A 19,733-nucleotide genomic window follows, 5' to 3' on the forward strand; every position below is an offset into this window, starting at 1 on the left:
TGAGTAGTGAACCAGCGGATAGAAGATATCTCTCTTTATCTCTCTCTGCCTTTCAAATAAATTTTTTTTTAAAGTTTATTTTAAAGCAGAGAGGAGAAATATCTTCTGCCCACTGGTTCACTCATCAACTGGCCACAATGCCTGGGGTTAGACCAGGCTGAAGTCTTTCAGATAAATAAACTTTTTTTCTTTTTTTAAAAAAGATTTATTTATTTATTTGAAAGGCAGATTTACAGAGACACAGAGGCAGAGAGAGAGAGAAAAAAAAGTCTTACATCTGCAGATTCACTCCCCAGATGGCAACAATGGCTGGAGCTGGGCTGATCCAAAGCTGGGAGCCAGGAGCTTCTTCCAGATCTCCCATACGAGTACAGGGGCCCAAGCACTTGGGCCATCTTCTGCTTTTCCAGACCATAGCAGAGAGCTGCATGGGAAGTGGAGCAGCCAGGACCCGAACCAGCACCCATATGGGATGCCTGCACTGCAGGCAGCGGCTTTTCCCACTACGCCACAGCGCCAGCCTCAATAAATAAATATTTAAAAAACAAAATTCACTGGATATCTCAATAACAGAATGAATAAGACAGAAAAATCAGTGAACTTGAAGGTAGAGCAAATGAAATTATACAGTCTAACCAAAAGATTTTTTAAAACTGAAGGAAAAAGGGTTGGCACTGTGGCATAGTAGGCTAAGCCTCCACCTGTCAGTACCGGCATCTCATATGAGTGCTGGTTCGAGTCCTGGCTGCTCCACTTCTGATTCAGCTCTCTGCTTATGCCTGGGAAAGCAGTAGAAGATGATCCAAGTATTTGGGCCCCTGCACCCACATGGAAGACCCTGAATGAATCTCCTGGCTGCTGGCTTTGGATCAGCTCAGCTCTGGCCTTTGTGGGCATTTGGGGAATGAACCAATGGATGGAAGACCTTTCTCTCTGTCTCCCTCTCTGTCTCTATAACTCTACACCTCAAATAAATAAGTCTTTAAAAAAAATGCAAAACTGTACAAATTTTAGCAGAAAATAGCGGAGACAATTACCTTATGACCAAGCAGTTCTACTTTCAAGAATGAAAATGCTCAAAAAGTTGCAGATGGCCGGCGCCGCGGCTCAATAGGCTAATCCTCCACCTAGCGGCGCCGGCACACCGGGTTCTAGTCCCGGTCGGGGTGCCGGATTCTTCCCTGGTTGCCCCTCTTCCAGTCCAGCTCTCTGCTGTGGCCCGGGAAGGCAGTGGAGGATGGCCCAAGTGCTTGGGCCCTGCACCCCAAGGAAGACCAGGAGAAGCTCCTGCCTTTGGATCAGCACGGTATGCCGGCCGCAGCGCGCCAGCCGTGGCGGCCATTGGAGGGTGAACCAACGGCAAAAAAGGAAGACTTTTCTCTCTGTCTCTCTATCTACTCTGCCTGTCAAAAAAAAAAAAAAAAAAAAAGTTGCAGATGGATGTTCAGATAAAAACAGAAATATTCACAATAGTAATATTCACAGTAGCCAAAAATTGGAAACCACCCAAAACCTATCACCTGAGGAATGGGTACACAAAAGGTAGCATATCCATTTAATGAAATATGACCCAGCCATGAGCAGAAATGAGGTACTAATATTATACATGCCACAGTGTAGTAGAGCATGGAACAACCAGCCACAAACAGAAGTGAGGTTCTGATGCTGGGTGCACCATGGCGTGGCTGAGCTTTGAAAGCATGCTATGTGAAAGAAATGAGTCACAGAGTCTTAGGAGTCCATCTGTATCAAATGTCCAGGGTAGGCGAATTTGTAGGGATAGAAAAGAGGTAGGTGGCAACTGGAATGGAGAGTGATTGCAAATGCCTATGGTGTTTCTTTTGGGGTGATGAAAATGTCCCTGAATTAGATGGTTTATTTTATGGATATACTAAAAGGATGAATTTTATGATATTTGAATTAGAGAATGCTTATGTTTTTCTAAATAACAGTTAAAAAGCAATCCTTGGGCTGGCATTTTGCTTAATGATTAAGATGCCTGCATCCCATATTGGAATGTCTGGATTTAGTAACCACTTCTGGCTCCTGACACCAGCTCCTTGGTAATGCAAACCCTGGGAGAGAGCAGTAATAGCTCAAATAGTTGGGTTCCTACCACGTATGTGTGAGACTTGGATTGAGTTCCATGCTCCCAGCTTCAACTTGAGCTCAGCCCCAGCTGTTACAGGCATTTGGGGTATGCAGCAGCAGATGGAGGAGTGCTCATTTGTTCTGTCTCTGTTTTTCTCCCTCCCTCTTTGTTTTTCACTTTCTTCTCTCTCTTTCTCCCTCTGAATCTAATAAAAAATATAAACATTTGAAAAATCAGTCTAATTAGAAAATGGTCAAAGGAAATGAAGAGACACTTCACAGAAGAGAATAGATAGTCCAGTGACAAATAATCCATAAAAAATGCACAACACCATTAGCCTTTAGGGAAATGTAAATTAAGATCAGATGAGATATCATAGCTAAAATTAAATAGTAGTAGCAGTTCTGGGGGGTGTATGGGTTCTTTTGGTTCTGTTTGATGGTTACAGGTCACTTGGCCTGGGCTGAACACCATGTCCCTGATATAGTTTATTTTTTCTACATTCGAATTCTCTGTTGTAGACTTATGGAAAATATAGTCACTCTTTTTTTAAAATTTATTTATTTCTGGGGCTGGCGCTGTGGTGCAGTGGGTTAGCGCCCTGGCCTGAAGCGCCAGCATCCCATATGGGTGCCGATTCTAGTCCCAGCTGCTCCTCTTCCAGTCCAGCTCTCTACTATGGCCTGGGAAAGCAGAAGATGGCCCAAGTGCTTGGGCCCCTGCACTCAGTGGGAGACCAGGAGGAAGCTCCTGGCTCCTGGCTTCGGATCAGCACAGCTCCGGCTGTTGTGGCCAACTGGGGAGTGAACCATCAGATGGAAGACTTTCTCTCTCTCTCTCTCTCTCTGCCTCTCCTCTCTCTGTGTAACTCTGACTTTCAAATAAAATAAATCTTAAAAAAATATACTTATTTGAAAAAGAGAAAGGGGTCAATCTCTCATCCATTGCTTCACTCCCCAGATGGTTGTAATGGCCAGGGCTGGGCTGGGCCAAAGCAGGGAGTTTCTTCCAGGTTTCCCACATGGATAACAGGGGCCCAGGAGGGATGCTAGCATTGCAGGCGGTGGCTTTACGTCATAACACCAGCTCTTACATTATCTTTTGAAAATAGAGATTTTTGAGGCTGGCCTGGCATAGCAGATTATGCCTCTACCTGTGATGCCAGCTTCCCATATGGGCACCACCCTTTGTGTCCCGGTTGCTCCACTTCCAATCCAGTTCCCTGCTAATGTGTCTGGGGAAGCAGTGGAAGATGGCTCAAGTGCTTAGGTCCCTGTGTCCACATGGGAAACCAGGAAGAAGCTTCTGACTTCAGACTGAACCAGCACTGGCCGTTGTGGCCATCTGGGGAGTGACCCAATGAATGGAAGATCTTGCTTGCTCTTGCTCACTCTCTCTCTCTCTCTCTCCCCCCCTTTCTCTGTAACTCTGCCTTCAAATAAATAAGTTTAAAAAAATCTTAAAAATAGAGATTTTCGTGTCTTTAAAAAAAAATAAAAGTGGCAGTATCAAGTGCTGGCAAGGATGCAAAAAACAAAACAAAACAAACAAACAAACAAAAAAAAACCCTTGAAATCTCCCATGCTGCTGGTGGAGATGTAAAATCGGACAGGTACTCTGGGAAATAATTTGGTAGTTTCTAAGAAAATTTACACTACATAGTAGTCACCACTCCAGGCATTTACTCCAGAGAAATGATTTAGTAAACGTTTGTGGTAACAAAAAGCATAAGGGATGGTCATTTGATGTAGCTGTTAAATTGCTGCTTGGGACACCTGCGTCCCTTTTTGGAGTGCCTTGCTGCAGTTCCTGCTGCTTGGCTTCTGATCCTCCTACCTGTTAGTGCACACCCTGGAAGGCAGCAGATGATGTCTCAAAATACTTGGGTCCCTACCACTCACATAAGAGACTCAGATTGAGTTCCAGTTTCCTGGCTTTGGTCTGCCCCTTCTCTGGCTTGGCTGTTGTCAGCATTTTGGAGAGTGAACTGGCAGATGGAAGATCTTTTCATCTGTCTCTTTGCCTTTCAAATAAAATGAAAAGTGAAGAAAGAACAAGCATGATAGGTCTAATGGGGCTGAAGCTCGGGAGAATGGTAAGGATTTTCAACAAATGATCTGGAAACTTGGGCAGAACCTGCATTCTGTATACTTTTTTGCATCAACCCTTCTCTTCTCCACATTTTGTTGGACTTTAGCACATTTTTTTCACCCTTAAATGATTCTTTGTTGAAGAGAATTGTAGTGGCAGTGCTGTGGTACAGAGGTTATGCCTCTGCCTGCAGTGCAAGCATTCCATATGGGTGCCAGTTCGTCTCCTGATGTTGCTGTGGGTTCGTTTTGGGAGGAGGAGCGCGGTAGGGGCAAGAGGCACAGAGTTACCACACAGATCCTGGGAGTTGCATGAAAGCAGGCCAGAGGTGAGCAGCCTGCAGACTCGTTTATTTCAGTTGGTACAGCAGCTTATATAGCTGAGATAGCCAATCCAGTCAAGGGGTGGTTTATGTCCTAACCAGTCACAGCCCGTTGCCAGGCAGGCTCTGTTGCCAGGTGGTTTCCCACGTGGTTTCCCAGGGGTTTTCTGAAGCCATTCCTGAGTAACTGACACTGCTTGCCAGTGGCCATCTTGGCATGGCCTTCTCATTCCACTTCATTTCCCCTTTTCGTTTATTTTTGAGCAATGGGAGCCATGATCCTTGGCCATACCATTGTTGACCCCATTTCCATGTGGTCTCTGTATGTAGCTGTGCCTGTCTTACATTGTCCTCCACGGGATCTTACCTATCGTTGACTAACCAGCCCTCAACCTGGGAGACCAGAGGAGCTTGCTCAGATTGGGGGTAGGAATGAGGAACGATGGTAATCAGGAATGGCATGACCGCACACAGGCTGTGGGCCGTTTGAATGGCTGATTAGAGCCAAGTGGGGTATAAAGAAGTAGCGGATGTGGCTATGGGCAGTTCCTCAGGGCAGGATTATAGGGCAGCAGCTTGACAATCGGTAGCTGTTGCTTCCACTAACAAGGCGGACTCTCAGTCTTGTTCAGCTGGTTCTGGTTGACTGTCAGTTGCAGGCTTGATGTTTCTGGCTGGTACCCAAATGGGCTGTCCTGCATTCTCTGGAAAGACACAAGCATATCCTTGGCCCTTGGTTAGTAGAAGCTTTTCTACAGGTGTTGGAATCCAGGTTCTGAATTCTGTGTCCACTTGGACATTAATGGCAAATATACGGGTGGGATGGGGTCTAGCTGCTGCCCTGAGAGCCTGGGATGCCCAGGGACTGCCACAAATGTCGGGATCCTCACTGGGTGTAGATGGAATGCCCTCGTATGGGTTATTGCCTCGAGGTCATCTAAGTTCATCCCACAGATATTTGGGGGGTGGCTGACTAGGCAGTGCTGCGTTGTCTGCTGTCATGTCATTTTCACTATTGGAGCTCTCTCTCCCTAAGTCATCAACGGTTACCTGTGAGGCAGATGCCTGGAGTGACAGGCTCTTATCACTCACAGATTCATTATGTTTGGTGATCTGTGTGGGCTTCTGAGAGGGGCGTATCTCTCTGATGTTTGAGCGCTTAGGAGTGGCGTGCCACGCCAACTCTAGCTAAAGGAAAGATACGCACAGCACTGCTGCCATAACAAAACAAATTCCTGGCTCCTCAGTGGCTGATGGCATTCTGCAGGGGGCTCCCTACGTTGGACAAACAGACAGTGGTGTATCAGATCATATATATATCCTGTGCTTAGTTGGGGGGACTTCCTTGATTCCTTAGGTCAAGGCCATATACCCACACAGTGTCTCTGGAGTGTCACTTCTCTCAAGTGAGGGAAGATGACTTGATTCTGAATTCTGGGATGATCAGTCCCTTATGTAAATTCGCTGGGTGAACCGAAAGTAAAAGGAGGAGCCGAGAAGTGGCATTACGCTTCTGGGCAGTGTGTGCCTAATCTGGGGTCACTTTGACTGAGGACAAGGACAAGGGCAAGGAACGGGGCGTAGGAGGGGATTCTGTGCTCACCTTCACAGAACCAAACAACACACAAAACACCGAGGGGCCTACTTGCCGAAATCAAGGGGGGACCTCGCTGAGTCCAGCATGCTCTCTCTCAGTCACGTTGGGCACCAGATGTTGCTGTGGATTTGTTCTGAGAGGAGGAGCGCGGTAGGGGCAAGAGGCACAGAGTCACCACACAGATCCTGGGAGTTGCATGAAAGCAGGCCAGAGGTGAGCAGCCTGTAGACTCGTTTATTTCAGTTGGTACAGCAGCTTATATAGCTGAGATAGCCAATCCAGTCAAGGGGTGGTTTATGTCCTAACCAATCACAGCCCGTTGCCAGGCAGGCTCTGTTGCCAGGTGGTTTCCCACGTGGTTTCCCAGGGGTTTTCTGAAGCCATTCCTGAGTAACTGACACTGCTTGCCAGCGGCCATCTTGGCATGGCATTCTCATTCCACCTCATCCTGGCTGTTCCACTTCTGATCCAGCTCCTTGCTAATGCACTTGGGAGAGCAGCAGAAGATGGCCCTAGCTAATACATGGGCTCCTGCACCTATATGGAAGACCTGGAAGGAGCTCCTGACCCCTGGCTTTGGCCTGGCCCATCCCCAGCTCTTGTGGCCTTTAAAGGAGTGAACCAGCAGATGGAAGATATCTGCCTCTCTCCTCCTTTCTCTGTATCTCTGCCTTTCAAATAAATAAATAAATATTTTTTAAAAATAATTATAAATGCTGAGATTTTGGTGAATATAGGTACTGAATAAATAATCTTTTTTCCTGTCTTATTTTGCTATGTGTATGTGTGTGTGTGTGTATAAATAAAATGTATGTATTTTCCAAGACTTCCACATTTAGTATCGTATTTGAGTTGTTTTCAGAGTCATGGGCATGGTAAGCAAGCACTTGAGAAAGTGGAATGAACCTGCTTCCCCATTCTGCCTTCAGACTCAAATTCCACCCCTTACTGCCCTTAATCTTTAGATCCTGTGGTTATGACTTGATCTAGGTTTGTCCTCTCTGATGGCTTCTTCGGGGCTGATCTTCTTAGTTCCTAGTCTAATAACATGTTTCTTTTGATTTTGCTTGTAGTTGGGGGTCTCTTGCAGTAGGATTATGTTTTTATGTAATATGGCCTATTTAGGACTCCAGGGCAAGACTGTATATCTTTAAGTAGAGGAAGCAGAGCTGTAGATTTTAATCTGAAGCAACTTGTAAGTGTGGGGCAATGTGAGAAAAACAGGTTTGGGGTTCAGGTTGGGTAAATTTTGCTCTGAAATAGCTTTGCATTTAATGTTAGGCTGTGGAGCAGAGGTGAATAACATCTCCTTGTGCTCTGTTCAGATAGGTGGGCTGTGGAGTGAAGTAGAATTTTGATTTATTTGTTTTCCAGGTACTGTGAAAATTAACAATTAAAATAATAAAGAGTGGGAGTCAAGATTTGCCACAGAACGAAATGAATTTGATAGTTTTTTTTCTTAATGTATTAGTTTTTCTAAGCGTAAGAGCTTGGTTGCCGAGATTGATCTCCTTTGTCCTGTGTTGCTGATGTGTGCACAGGAGAAGCCTGGGAAGGAGGTTGGGATTGGTAGAATCAGAACTTTCTGGAGGGACTGATCTTGGGGAACATTTAAGGCCAGAAATGGGCTTGTCAAGGACCAGGTCAGAAATGCTATAGCTCGGTTGCTGTCAGTTTTCAGGGATCCTCTTGATAGTCTGTATATCAGGATGGGTGTCCATGTCCTTTGTGTTTGTTTTCCCCTTAGAGGCAAGAAGCATGTTGCTTCTTCAGAGTCCTGGTAGAAGGACACTTTAAGATTGTGGAAAAATGGAATTAAAAGACACGTTTATTTTAGTACCAAAAAATTGAAATGCATGCATAATTTTCATAATACACTTTTTCCATGAACTTTCTGAAGACCACTAGTATGTGCTGGCTAATGAGCAAGAGCACCAGTGCTCTGTCACAAATCCACTACTTGCAGCTTCTGTGATTTGTGTTCGGGGGAGCCTGGTAATGGTGAAGCCGTTGTGAGCAACAGCCCTGCACCTCTGACCACAGCAGCTGTCACTACTGCCTCCTCTATCCATTGCCTGTCGATGAACCCACAGAAGATTCTTTGTATTTCCTTAGACGGTTCCTGAACTGAACATGGCATGTGCACTTGAGGCCTGTGCTTCCAGGAGGGTAGAAGGAGTGGTAGCTGTTCCTTCTGGCTTGTGAATTGTCTGTGGTGCAACTCCTGGTCCTGACATTTTATAGCCTGAGTTTGCATGTGTGAGCCTAATCTGAGATGCACGTCTGGGCAGGTTCACTCTAATCCAGACCAAAGAAGATAGCAGTGTAGAACAGAAATGGATTTAAACTTGGATTCTCTTGGAAAGCTCAGTAAGGAAGACAAATCTAGGTCTCCGGTGGACCTTATGCTAGAATTTTCTATTCTGATTTTCTTGGTTTAAGGTTCTTTGTAAGCAACAGAAATTAACTTTGGCTAACAAGCAAGCAACAAGAGCATTTATTCGGGGAGAGTATAGGATCGCTAACAGACTGGAAAAAAAAGTTGACCAGCCAGTCTTCAGAAGGGACTGGGGCCAGAACAGCCCAGGGATCATGGAGCAGGAGTATCTGTGGGGCTGGGTAAGCACCACCAGTATCCCAGTCCTGCTTCTCTCTGTTCAGAAGTCAGAACCCAGGGAGAGAGGCCCAGCTGGTGTGGCCTGGGTCAGGCAGGGGAACCCTGACTGACAGTCATGCCAGATACTGTACAGCGAGTGGTCTCCTGAGCCACAGCGGCCTGCTATTTCTCAGAAAAGGGGACAGCTGCTGGGCAGGCAAGAACAGGAGGGGCCTTCTGCCCTCAAATTCCCAGGAACAACTGTTAAGACTGGAGCAAACAGCTTCTACCTAATACTGCTGTGAGTGAATTCTGCTTTGTGACTTTCACGTCAGAGGCCTAAGCTTTTTGGTGGTTGTTATGTTGAAAGTTGACCCCACTGAGCATTGTTTCTCAGTGAACCACTGTGCAAGAGTCTTGATGGGTGGGAGTCCCCCGCCCTCCCTGCACCTCGTAAAGGTTTCTCCCAAGGATTTCTCTCAATCTGGGCTGTGTTCAGTGGCATGGAGAGGCTGTCCGGTTTGGCAGAGAGCAGCTCAAAGGGGGATGTCTGTTATTTGGGCATGCTTTCCTGTTCCACACGTGAGGAAAATGCTCCTTGGGTAGTGGCCTTTTAGAAATGCCTAATAAGGAAGAGAACCAAGAGCTTCTTACCAGAGCTGGAGGGACGGTTCATTGTTTTCTTTGGTTAGACTGAGAGCAGCCCACAGGCACTTGAGAGATGACCAGGATTATTTGTGTGTGTGTATTGATGTCTCCAGACCGTTCCCTGGCCTTGAAACTGCTACCTCCCCATAGTAACTCAAGTGTGTAGTGCCAAGTCCTCTTGGTTAATCAGTTGTTTTCCCTTCTGCCAGGTAACTGCAAATGGTGCCTATTGTCCGTGCTGTCCAGCGTGTGCCTGGCTGATCCATGGTCACTTTCCGGGATGGCAGCAAGGTGACTTCAGCTGAGAATGACCCTGACTGAAAGGCTGCGTGAGAAGATATCTCGAGCCTTCTACAACCATGGACTGCTCTGTGCATCCTATCCCATCCCCATCATCCTCTTCACAGGGCTCTGCATCTTAGCCTGCTGGTATGTTTCTAGGTTGCTCTGGGTAGCATGGGATGGAGTCTGGGGACAGTGGACGTCTTGTCCCTGATTGCTGCACAGCCCTTGGCCTCTGTGTGTGTTACACACAATGTGACCTTGGGCTCATTGAGCTTTGAGTGGAGAGTTCTAGTCCTGGGCTGTTTAGCCAATAAACAAAAAGATTGTGGGCTGGCCTTGAATCATTTATTTGCCAGATTTGTTCATATCACTGGCACTAATTTCAGAATAATGTCAGACACTTCCAAGAATCTGCAAGATAAGTGAAAATCACGATCTTTTAATTTTCCTTCTCAACGGTGGCAGTTTTATTTTTGGTACTTGGTTAAGAGCATGAGGGGCCTTTATAGTGTTAACACAGAGTCCATCTGAACAGTTCCTTGGATGTCATCTTGCAGGCTCACCCCAGACTTGCTTCTTTGTTCTCTGGATATTTTCTTGTGTTTGCATGGAGCCTCCTTCTGACCTTGTTGCTGCCTGCTGTGTGGCCAAGGACAGTTGTGAAAGCGGGAGCTGTCCCTGGTTCCTATCTTTTCCAAGGCCTCTTGCAAGCCTGAAGGCTGTGGCTCACAGTGGCCTGAAAGGAGGGGCTTGATGTAAAAAGTTTCTGATGATGGTTTTTGCTCCAAAATGCACACATAAAAAGGTCCACCTTATTTTCTCTGAAAAGAATCCTTGTTTCCAGATGTGCTGTCTATGTAGATGATGGCATGTATTTTCCAGGCTGTGCTGGAGGGAGGATGGTTCAGGACTCAACCTCCTATCCAGTTCAGTTGTTTATGATCCCAGGTTCTTCCCTAATGACCATCATTCATTGAGAGTCTCCTGATGGATGCTTCAGGTATATAATTAAATGTCTCCTTGATCCTCATAGTAACTGTAGGAAGTGGTCCAGTTATATTTCCATCTAACAAGGGGCGAGGGACTTACAGACTTGCCTGTTTTACACAACTAATCAGTAAAGAAACATTTTAAAGTCTTGACCTTAGGGACCCTGGTGCTTGCACCTGCACCTGTCACCCTGCTTTTCCTTACTCTGGCCCAGTGTATTTATATTAATGCTTAAACTTTGCTAAATTTTGTTGTGCAGGATAGAGTACTTAACAGGTACATTCTGAAGTGATGAATTAGGAGTGTTCTGAGACAGCAGATTTTGAGAATTTTGTTTTGTTTTGTTTTGTTTTCCAAGTTAATACCTGTATCTGTTTCTGGCCAAATGCTGGGGCAAGAGTTTTCAAACCTGGGCTAGCATCAGAATATCCTGAAGGGTGTGTTGAACACAGATAGCTGGACCTCATTCCAGAATTTGATTTATCGTGTCTGGAGTGGATTTAAGAACTTGCCTCTGTAATAAGTTCCCTGTCCTAGGAACCACATGCCAAGAACAACTAGATCGTGTCTTTTTTTTTTTTTTAAAGATAATTTATTCAAAAGGCAGTTAGACAGATCTTCCATCCATTGATTTACTCCCCAAATGGCAGCAACAGCCAGGGCTGGGGCAGGCTGATGCCAGGAGCCAAGAGCTTCTTCTGGGTCTCCCATGTGGGTGGCATGGTCCCAAGGGCTTGGGCTGTCTTCCGCTGCTTTTGTTTTCCCAGGCCATTAACAGGGAGCTGGATCAGAAGTGGAGCAGATGGGTCTTGAACTGGTGCCCATGTGGAATGTTGGTGCTGTTTAACTGCTGTGGCACAGTGCTGACCCCTAAGTTGTGTCTTTCTTGAAAATTTCTCTGAAGTTTTGCCACATCTCTCAGCTAAAAGCGTTTTTTATTTCTTATTTTGGGAGCAGCATTTTGTGGTAGCACTCATGGTCATTATTATCATATTGACTTGTGCTGAGGGGGTTGAGTTTAAGAGGTAATTGTTGGGGCTGATGGCTTTGTGGTTTAGTGGGGTTAGGCTGCCACCAGTGATGCCGACATCCCATATGAATGCTGGTTTGAGTCCTGGCTGCTCTGCTTCTGAACCAGCTCCCTGGTAATGCTCCTGGGAAAGCAGAAAATGGCCCAAGTATTTGGGCCCCTTCTACCTATGTGGGAACCAGGTTCCAACTTTGACCATTTGGGCAGTGAACCTAGTGGAAGATTCTTCTCTCTCTCTCTCTCTCTCTCTCTCTGCTTTTCAACTAAATAAATATTAGAAAACAAATATTTACAAAGGTAATGGTAGGAGAAGGGCGGGAAGGGGAGGATGGTTCTTCCCTGCCTCCACTTCGTGGGTTCTGGGTACTGCTGGCTGGGACCAGGCTGCTTCCTGGAACTTAGCAGAGAACACAGGATATGTGTAGCAGTGCTAGAGTGCAGCTGGGGCTCATCTCTGAATGAATAGTTTGATATCACAGAGATTTCAAAGTAGACTGTCCTTGGATATATGACGTGAGGGCCTCTGGCATGCAAGCTTGATGGACTAGTGGAGGTCTCAAGTATGGAGAGCACCTCACTGCCTGGGGTCGTTTACGGAGGTGAGGGTTGGAGACTAGGGAATGGCGCATGTGATCATGACAGCGTCTGACCACTTGACAGTCTAGATGTAGCTGAGTTGGGCAGGTGCCTACCTTATATCCCCCATGTACACTTGGCTAAACCTGAGTCCTAACAAAGGGGTGTGTGGGAAGGAAGGAAAACTGATCTGCACTGACCACCAGCTGTATAGGTTCTCAGGGGATGGTGATCATTGCATTCAGGAATTTGCCCATCTGCATCGGGCAGAATCCAGGGAGTGAGAGGACTCATGTGGTGGTGGTGGTGGTGGGAGTAGGATTGCCCTCTAGTACACTGGGGACATCAGTTTTCCTCTCTGAGCTGTTGTTGTGACTGTGGTTTCAGCACCTGAGAGCCAAGTGTACTATTTTAGATGACCTTGGTGATGCACCTTGCATGTGAGCTACAATCAGCTCTTCCTGCCTGGCCCTTAGATGCAACAGCTGTTCTGTCCTCTGGGAAAATCTGATGAAACTTGTAGCAAACAGACAGTGTGTAAGAGGTGTCTGTTTACCTTTCCTAAAGGTTAGGCCACTGGGAACTGAGGTGTGACCCAGCAGTGACCCAACAAGGCAGAGGGTGCTGTTGCCCCTGGCTTGCCCTGGAAAGTGGTAGATGTACCATGGGAAAGAGTGTCTGCATGCCAGGCTACCTGAGCTGCCTGTGTGCAAGTCAGAGAGTAATGTGAGTTGAGTTACTTGTGATTCCGCAGGTACTGCTTGTGGTGAGAGAAAGTGGATTTTAACTTGGAGAGAAAGTTGAAATCACAGAGGTGATGTCAGAACTCCTGAAGGGTGACAGCCTTGCCCTGCCAGTGTTTGAGAGCAGCCTTGCACTTTGCCCTTGACTTTTTCCTCTGCATGAGAGCAGTATCTTCAGGCTGAGGCTGGACATCTTGGTTATTGTAGCCTCTGCCCATATGGCAAGGTTCCCCATGACCACCATGCCCGTTTCACGCCACACACAGGGACCATGTAACAGCTTCCCTCCCTCTGTGCCTATATGGCCACTCTTCAGACATATTTGTATATTCTTTTGTGAACAATAAAGAAATGAAATGGCCCTTTCTGTGCCTGTGCTGCTGAGAGGCTGAATGAATATCTGAGAATGAAGTCGCAAAGCACTTTTGACCTCTGCCCTGAGGCCTGGACTCCTGAGAGTCCCTGAGGCCAACTCCCTGCAGCTGCTCCATGGCACTGACCTGTTGGATATTCCAGAGCCAGAGTCCTTTCCCAAGCAAAAGTTACCCTGGCCTCACAAATAAGCCCTGTATAAGCTCTCAGACACCTGTGGGAGATCAAAAACTCCTGTATCACCCAAGGCTTCCTCAAAGAGAAGGGCTGTCTGGGGGCCAATGCTGTGGCACAGTTGGTTAATGCCCTGGCCTGCAGTGCCGGCATCCTGTATGGGTACCGGTTCTAGTCCCGGCTGCTCCTCTTCCGATCCAGCTCTCTCCTATGGCCTGGGAAGGCAGTAGAAGATGGCCCAAGTCCTTGGGCCCCTGCACCCACATGGGAGACCGGGAAGAAGCTCCTGGCTCCTGGCTTCGAGTCGGTACAGCTCCGGCCGTTGCAGCCATCTGGGGAGTGAACCAGCGGATGGAAGACCTCTCTCCCTGTCTCTACCTCTCTCTCTAACTTGGTCTTTCAAATAAATAAAATAAATAAATAAAAAAGAGAAGGGCAGTCTGGAGATCTCAGATATACCCTCCTCTAGTCCTTCACTGTCTTGCCTCTACTCTGTGTTCTTCTCTGTAAGAACTCCTGATGTCTCCAAGGAGGTGTCTTATGTGGTTTCTTCTCTGAGTCATTCCTGTGGTTTCTGTATCTGTATACCTTCAGTGAGCTTTTCTTTTTCTTTTTTTTTTTTTCTCTTTTTTGACAGGCAGAGTGGACAGTGAGAGAGAGAGAGAGAGAAAGATCTTCCTTTGCCGTTGGTTCACCCTCCAGTGGCCGCTGCGGCCGGCATACCGCGCTGATCCGATGGCAGGAGCCAGGTATTTATCCTGGTCTCCCATGGGGTGCAGGGCCCAAGGACTTGGGCCATCCTCCACTGCCTTCCCGGGCCACAGCAGAGAGCTGGCCTGGAAGAGGGGCAACCGGGACAGAATCCGGCGCCCCGACCGGGACTAGAACCCGGTGTTCCGGCGCCGCAAGGTGGAGGATTAGCCTAGTGAGCCGCGGCGCCGGCCTTCAGTGAGCTTTTCATCACAGTTACCTAGTGATGGGAATGGGAGCAGTCTAGATCCAAAATTGTCTACATAATTTGCAGGACCACCTAATGCAGTGTGAAACAGAAAAATGCAGGGCTGCTTACTCAAAAAGCAGGAGTTGAGGGGTGCAGGGGAGTACCGACAGAGGTACTGAAATCTACCTGGATGGGAGTAGGTGCAAGGCATACTCCTACCAAAAGGCTTACCAGACATGCTGTGGTGTGTCATCCTGAGAATGGGGTTGGCTACTGCTTCAGGACACAGGTAAGTACATCTTACCCCAGTCCTCTTTGCTTTTGCACTGAGGCCTCTACCAGAAGGTGGCAACAGATACACACTTAACTCTGGCAGGGCCAGGTCCTGGGATTCAGGTGACTGGGAGCTGGGTCTGTTTGTTGGAGAGGAGATACATACACCTACTATCTGAGCCCTGAGCATGTGACTGTTGTTGCGTTGAACTTAACTTTAAAAACACGAGTTTTAGTTTGAACTTTCTTTGACACAGGATTTGAGTATAAGTAGCTTATATACAAGATGAAATGAACTCTGGGAGTGTTGCGGGGGAGTGAGATTGCAGGAAAAGTGCATTACCAAGTAAGCCGTCACTTGAGTGGCTAAGATTAATCTCACTCAGGAACCCAGAGGAACAGTGCAGGACACCCCCCCAGTGCCCCCAACCTGAGTGTGGGGAGCTGAAGTATGTAGGCCAGGAATCTGCAAACTCTTACCACCCAGGGTCAGATACTAAATGCTCCACTGTCACAGGCCACAAGTAATCTATGTCACGTATTCTTTGTTTTCTGATTCAGTATAGCCCTTTAAAAATGTAAAAACTATTCTTAGCTCACAGACTACAAAAACAGGCCTTGGACTGGATTGGTTTATAGGCTAAAGTCTGCCAACTCCTAATTTATATAGCAGCAGCAGCCCCTAGTTGAGGGCTGCTTCCAGTTCACATCAACTCTCAGCACTTGTGGCCTCCTGGAGCAAGAGAGAACTCTGTGGGACAATGAGGTGCAAGTGTTGGCTGTTGCCCAGAAATAAGAAGAGGAGAATGTAGGGAGCCAGCAGCTCTGGGACCATCTTGGGTACCCAGATGCAGGGAGCAGGCTATACATGCATGGCAACAGAAAACTGTGTGGCCAACAGGGGGACGGGGAGGGTACCAGTCAGGACAGAGCAAAAGAGGAGTGCTCTGATACTAACAGACCCTAGGAGCCATGCAGAGAAATTTGGTCTTGAGTTCAGTCCTGATTAAGAGGCAAGGGTGTGGTTTTGGGGATAGAATCAAGGAGTCCTGCTATGCTAATACATTCTTGCAGGTGCGAATTAATGGTTGCTTGATCCAGATTGAAGCTGTGGAGGTGTTGAGACACTGTTGATTTTTTAAATGTATTTTGAAGGTGGAACCCTTGGGATTTTCTGAGGGCCAGATGTGGAATGAGAGAGAGGAGTCATGATCTAAGTACTTGGCCCAAGTGGCTGGACTGGTGGAAAAGGGTGCTTTGGATACCTGCTTCATTCCCTCTGCCACTGTAAGATCAGGGCATGCTGAGTTATAATCTGATTATAGAAATAAACTGTGGGCAGGCGCTGCGGCTCACTTGGCTAATCCTCCTCCTGCGGTGCTGGCACCCCATGTTCTAGTCCCGGTCAGGGTGCCAGATTCTGTCCTGGTTGCTCCTCTTCCAGTCCAGCTCTCTGCTGTGGCCCAGGAAGGCAGTGGAAGATGGCCCAAGTGCTTGGAGTGCATGGGAGACCAGGAGGAAGCACCTGGCTCCTGGCTTCGGATTGGCACAGCACACTAGCCGTAGCGACCATTTGGGGCGTGAACCAACGGAAGGAAGACCTTTCTCTCTGTCTCTCTCACTGTCTAACTCTGCCTGTCCAAAAAAATAAAAAACAAAAAAAGAAATACTTTGTGGAAGCAACTTGGAGGTGGTGGTAGGGGTACACAGACAGCTTAAAATGTTTTTAGTCTTTTTTCTCATCTTGGGAAAATGAGTGTTTTTTACTTCTGAAAATTGCTTGATAGCTTCCTCCTCTGGAATTTTGTAGCTGTGAGTGGTGATTAGGTCCTTCCCGTTGGCATCTTTGCAAAATTGTTTTTTGGAGGTGGGGCACTTTTCTTTTGCTTCTGTTAAAAGGAATATATGGTGATTAACATTCTCAAGCAGAAGAGCATTGTGGCTGAGGCGAGCGTTCGTGCCTTTGTGCAGTCCTGTTAGCAGAGCGCCCTCAGTGGTGGTGATGCCATGTCTGCTGCTCTCAGCCGGTGCTGCCTCCCTCTGTGTCCTAACTCTGCTCTCCGTTCTGCTCGTCCCAGCTGCCCGCTGCTGAAGCTGCCCTTGCCGGGGACAGGACCTGTGGAGTTCTCCACCCCTGTGAAGGACTACTCGCCTCCACCCGCAGACTCCGACCACAGACGCACAGAGCCCGCCGAGCAGCCGGAGTGGGTAGGTGCTGGCCAGCTGCTGAGGGCAGTACAGGCCCAGCCAAGGCCTTCTGTGAGTGAGGCTGAGGCTGTCCATATACCAGTTATGACTTCATGTACTTGAATACAGAAGCACCAAAAATATTTAGTTACATGTTTAATGAAGAACGTTTACTGAAAGGAGACGCCAAGTGACACTAAAGTGGGACTGTCCTAGAACACCTGGGATCTGCAGTTGTCCCTTGCTATGACCAACTGGGCCTGAGTTCATACATGGGTTGCTCACACACCATGTGAGGAGCTGGGCGACAGGCCATCTTCTCCTTACTCCTAGCTGAGCATCCCTGAAGTGTTCTCTCACCGGAGCTGTTAGGTCCTATTTTATCCTTACAACTCAGCTTAAAAAGTAGAGGTTTCGGATCTTTCTCGCAAGTAAGGAGCCTGAGGCCCAGCATGAAGTGCCTCAGATGTTAGTTGGCAGGGGGCCAACCCTGGGTTGGAGCTCTCATTCTAACCCCAGGCCTCTACTTCTCCTGGACCATGCTGTTCTCAGCTGACCATCTCTGGGGTGAGCACTGATAGAAATGAGGAGCAAACGGTCTCTCCAGCTGAGGGACTCAGGAGCAGGACCTAATTTGCCCTAAGCCTGCACTCACTGTCTGGAACTCAGACAAACTTGATTAGCTTGTCTCTGTACCTTCTACCGGCCAGGTCATAGATGAAGTGTGCTTTTCTCGTGTAGAGTGCCCCGGCCCCGTGGACTGGTGCTGGACTGGAAGTGTCTCTTATTGGGGATAAAACCAAAGCTCAGGGAGCAGAGCTTTTCTCCTACTTTCCCATTCCTTTTTTGGATAATGTAACTTGTTCTGAGCTTTACTGTGGTGTTGCTGGAGTGGAAACATATCTTGGAAAATAGGATGTGCTACAGCTACCCTGTTGGTGGGAGGTACACAGCCCTGACTCAGTGTGGCACTGCCTGGCTGCAATTCTGTGGCTTCATGTCCCAGCTTGACCATTGGCTCACTATAGGAGCTTCCAGGTTCAAACCTTTACCGTCATTAACCTCTTAATGCAGTTGTACCACATAATGGTTCCCAGGTCCTAACAAGGAAGGCTATGGATGCTTCCTGAGCAGTAGAGTTGAGTCAGCCTGATGGTGCAGAATACATGTTTAATGACAGCCTGTAAGGGGATTTGTTTTTTTTGTTTGTTTGTTTGTTTTTTGTCAACTCTTTGAATTCTGCCCTTCATTGGCCTAGGATGGTGACAGTAAGTGGATGTGCAGGAATAACTGAGGGCTCAGGAATCAGGATTGTCCGTTTTCTGACTTTCTGTTTGGAGCCTCCATCTCCTTGAGGAGACCCAAGCTTCAGTGCTTCACCTGTATCATTGCAGTTCAGTGATCAGGTGTCACGCCCACTGACTGTCCAGTGCTAATGGAGTGGCAGTGATTGACAGAGGCTCAGGCCAGTGATAATGGAGTGGCACTGATTGATTTTGTTGTTGTTTTTTAAAGGACTGCATACATAAAGCACCAGTCATAGGGTAGGCTTTCTTCTTCTCCTTTTTTTTTTTTTAAGATTTATTTTTTGGCCAGCGCCACAGCTCATTAGACTAATCTTCTGCCTGCGTTGCTGGCACCCCAGGTTCTAGTCCCGGTTGGGGCGCTGGATTCTGTCCCGGTTGCTCCTCTTCCAGTCCAGCTCTCTGCTGTGGCCTGGGAGTGCAGTGGAGGACGGCCTAGGTCCTTGGGCCCTGCACCCACATGGGAGATCAGGAGGAAGTGCCTGGCTCCTGGCTTTGGCTTGGCGCAGCGCGCTGGCCGTAGCAGCCACTTGGCGGGTGAACCAACGGAAAAAGGAAGACCTTTCTCTCTGTCTCTCTCTCACTGTCTGACTCTGCCTATCAAAAAAAAAAAAAAATTTATTTATTTATTTGAAAGGCAGAGCTAGAGAGAGAGAAAGATAGAGTTCTTCCATCTGCTGATTCACTCCCCAGATGGCCTCAATGGCCACAGCTGCCAAAGCCAGGAGCCAGGAGCTTCTTCCCAGTCTCCCATGTGGGGGTAGGGGCCAAAGGCTTGGACCATCTTCTGCTGCTTTCCCAGGCCATAGCAGGGAGCTGGATCAGAAGTGGAGCAGCTGGGACTCAAACTGGCACCTATATGGGATGCCGGCACTGCAGACCAGGGCTTTAACCCAGTGTGCCACAGTGCTGGCCCCGGCAATGATTGTTTTAATTAAGAGGGGCAGAGGGGCTGGCTTTGTGGTGTAATGGGTTAAGCTGCTGCCTTAGCACCAAGTCCTGACTGTACCACTTCTGATCCAGCTCCCTGCTAATGGCCTGGGAAAGCAGCAGAGGATGGCCCAGTGCTTGGGCCCCTGAACCCATGTGGGAGACCCTGAAGAAGCTCTTGGCTCCTGGTTTCAGCCTGGCACAGCCCTGGCTGGTGGAGCCATTTGGGGAGTGAACCAGCAGATGGAAGATGTCTGTCTGTCTGTGTCACTGCTTATTTAGCTGTGGTGTCTCATGAGGCTTCCCTTGATTTTGTGACTGCTTCTCAGACATGCCTTGTTTTTGATGTTTCACTCATGGTAAGACTGGAGCGGTGGATTTTAGGAGAAAGGTCTCAGAGGTGAAGTGTCCTCCTCTTAACATCTCAAGGGTATGTGTGATCCGCCTGACTTATTGCTGTTGATGTTAACCCTGATCACCCCAACAGAGTGTCAGGCTTCTCCCTGCTCCATACTGTACTCTGTGGAAGGAAGTCAGCAGGCACAGTCCACCCTCCTGGATGTGTGCCCTGCTTCTCCTTCAC

General features: G+C 47.7%; 1 protein-coding gene across 4 annotated transcripts in view; it reads left to right on the forward strand.

The window, feature by feature from the left end:
• The window catches only part of SCAP (SREBF chaperone), an 82,167-nt gene that overhangs the window by 44,325 nt on the left and 18,109 nt on the right, over window positions 1-19,733 (forward strand). For all 4 annotated transcript variants that reach the window (XM_008260548.5, XM_051852511.2, XM_008260547.5 and 1 more), the window contains exons 2-3: window positions 9,556-9,775; window positions 16,808-16,937. In XM_008260548.5, the coding sequence (XP_008258770.1) occupies window positions 9,654-9,775; window positions 16,808-16,937 (252 nt within the window). In that variant the 5' untranslated portion in view covers window positions 9,556-9,653. The remainder of the gene's footprint in view (window positions 1-9,555; window positions 9,776-16,807; window positions 16,938-19,733) is intronic.

Source organism: Oryctolagus cuniculus, chromosome 10 (genome assembly GCF_051225735.1).
Source record: "Oryctolagus cuniculus isolate XC-2025 breed Fujian yellow rabbit chromosome 10, ASM5122573v1, whole genome shotgun sequence".
Classification (NCBI taxonomy): Eukaryota; Metazoa; Chordata; class Mammalia; order Lagomorpha; family Leporidae; genus Oryctolagus; species Oryctolagus cuniculus.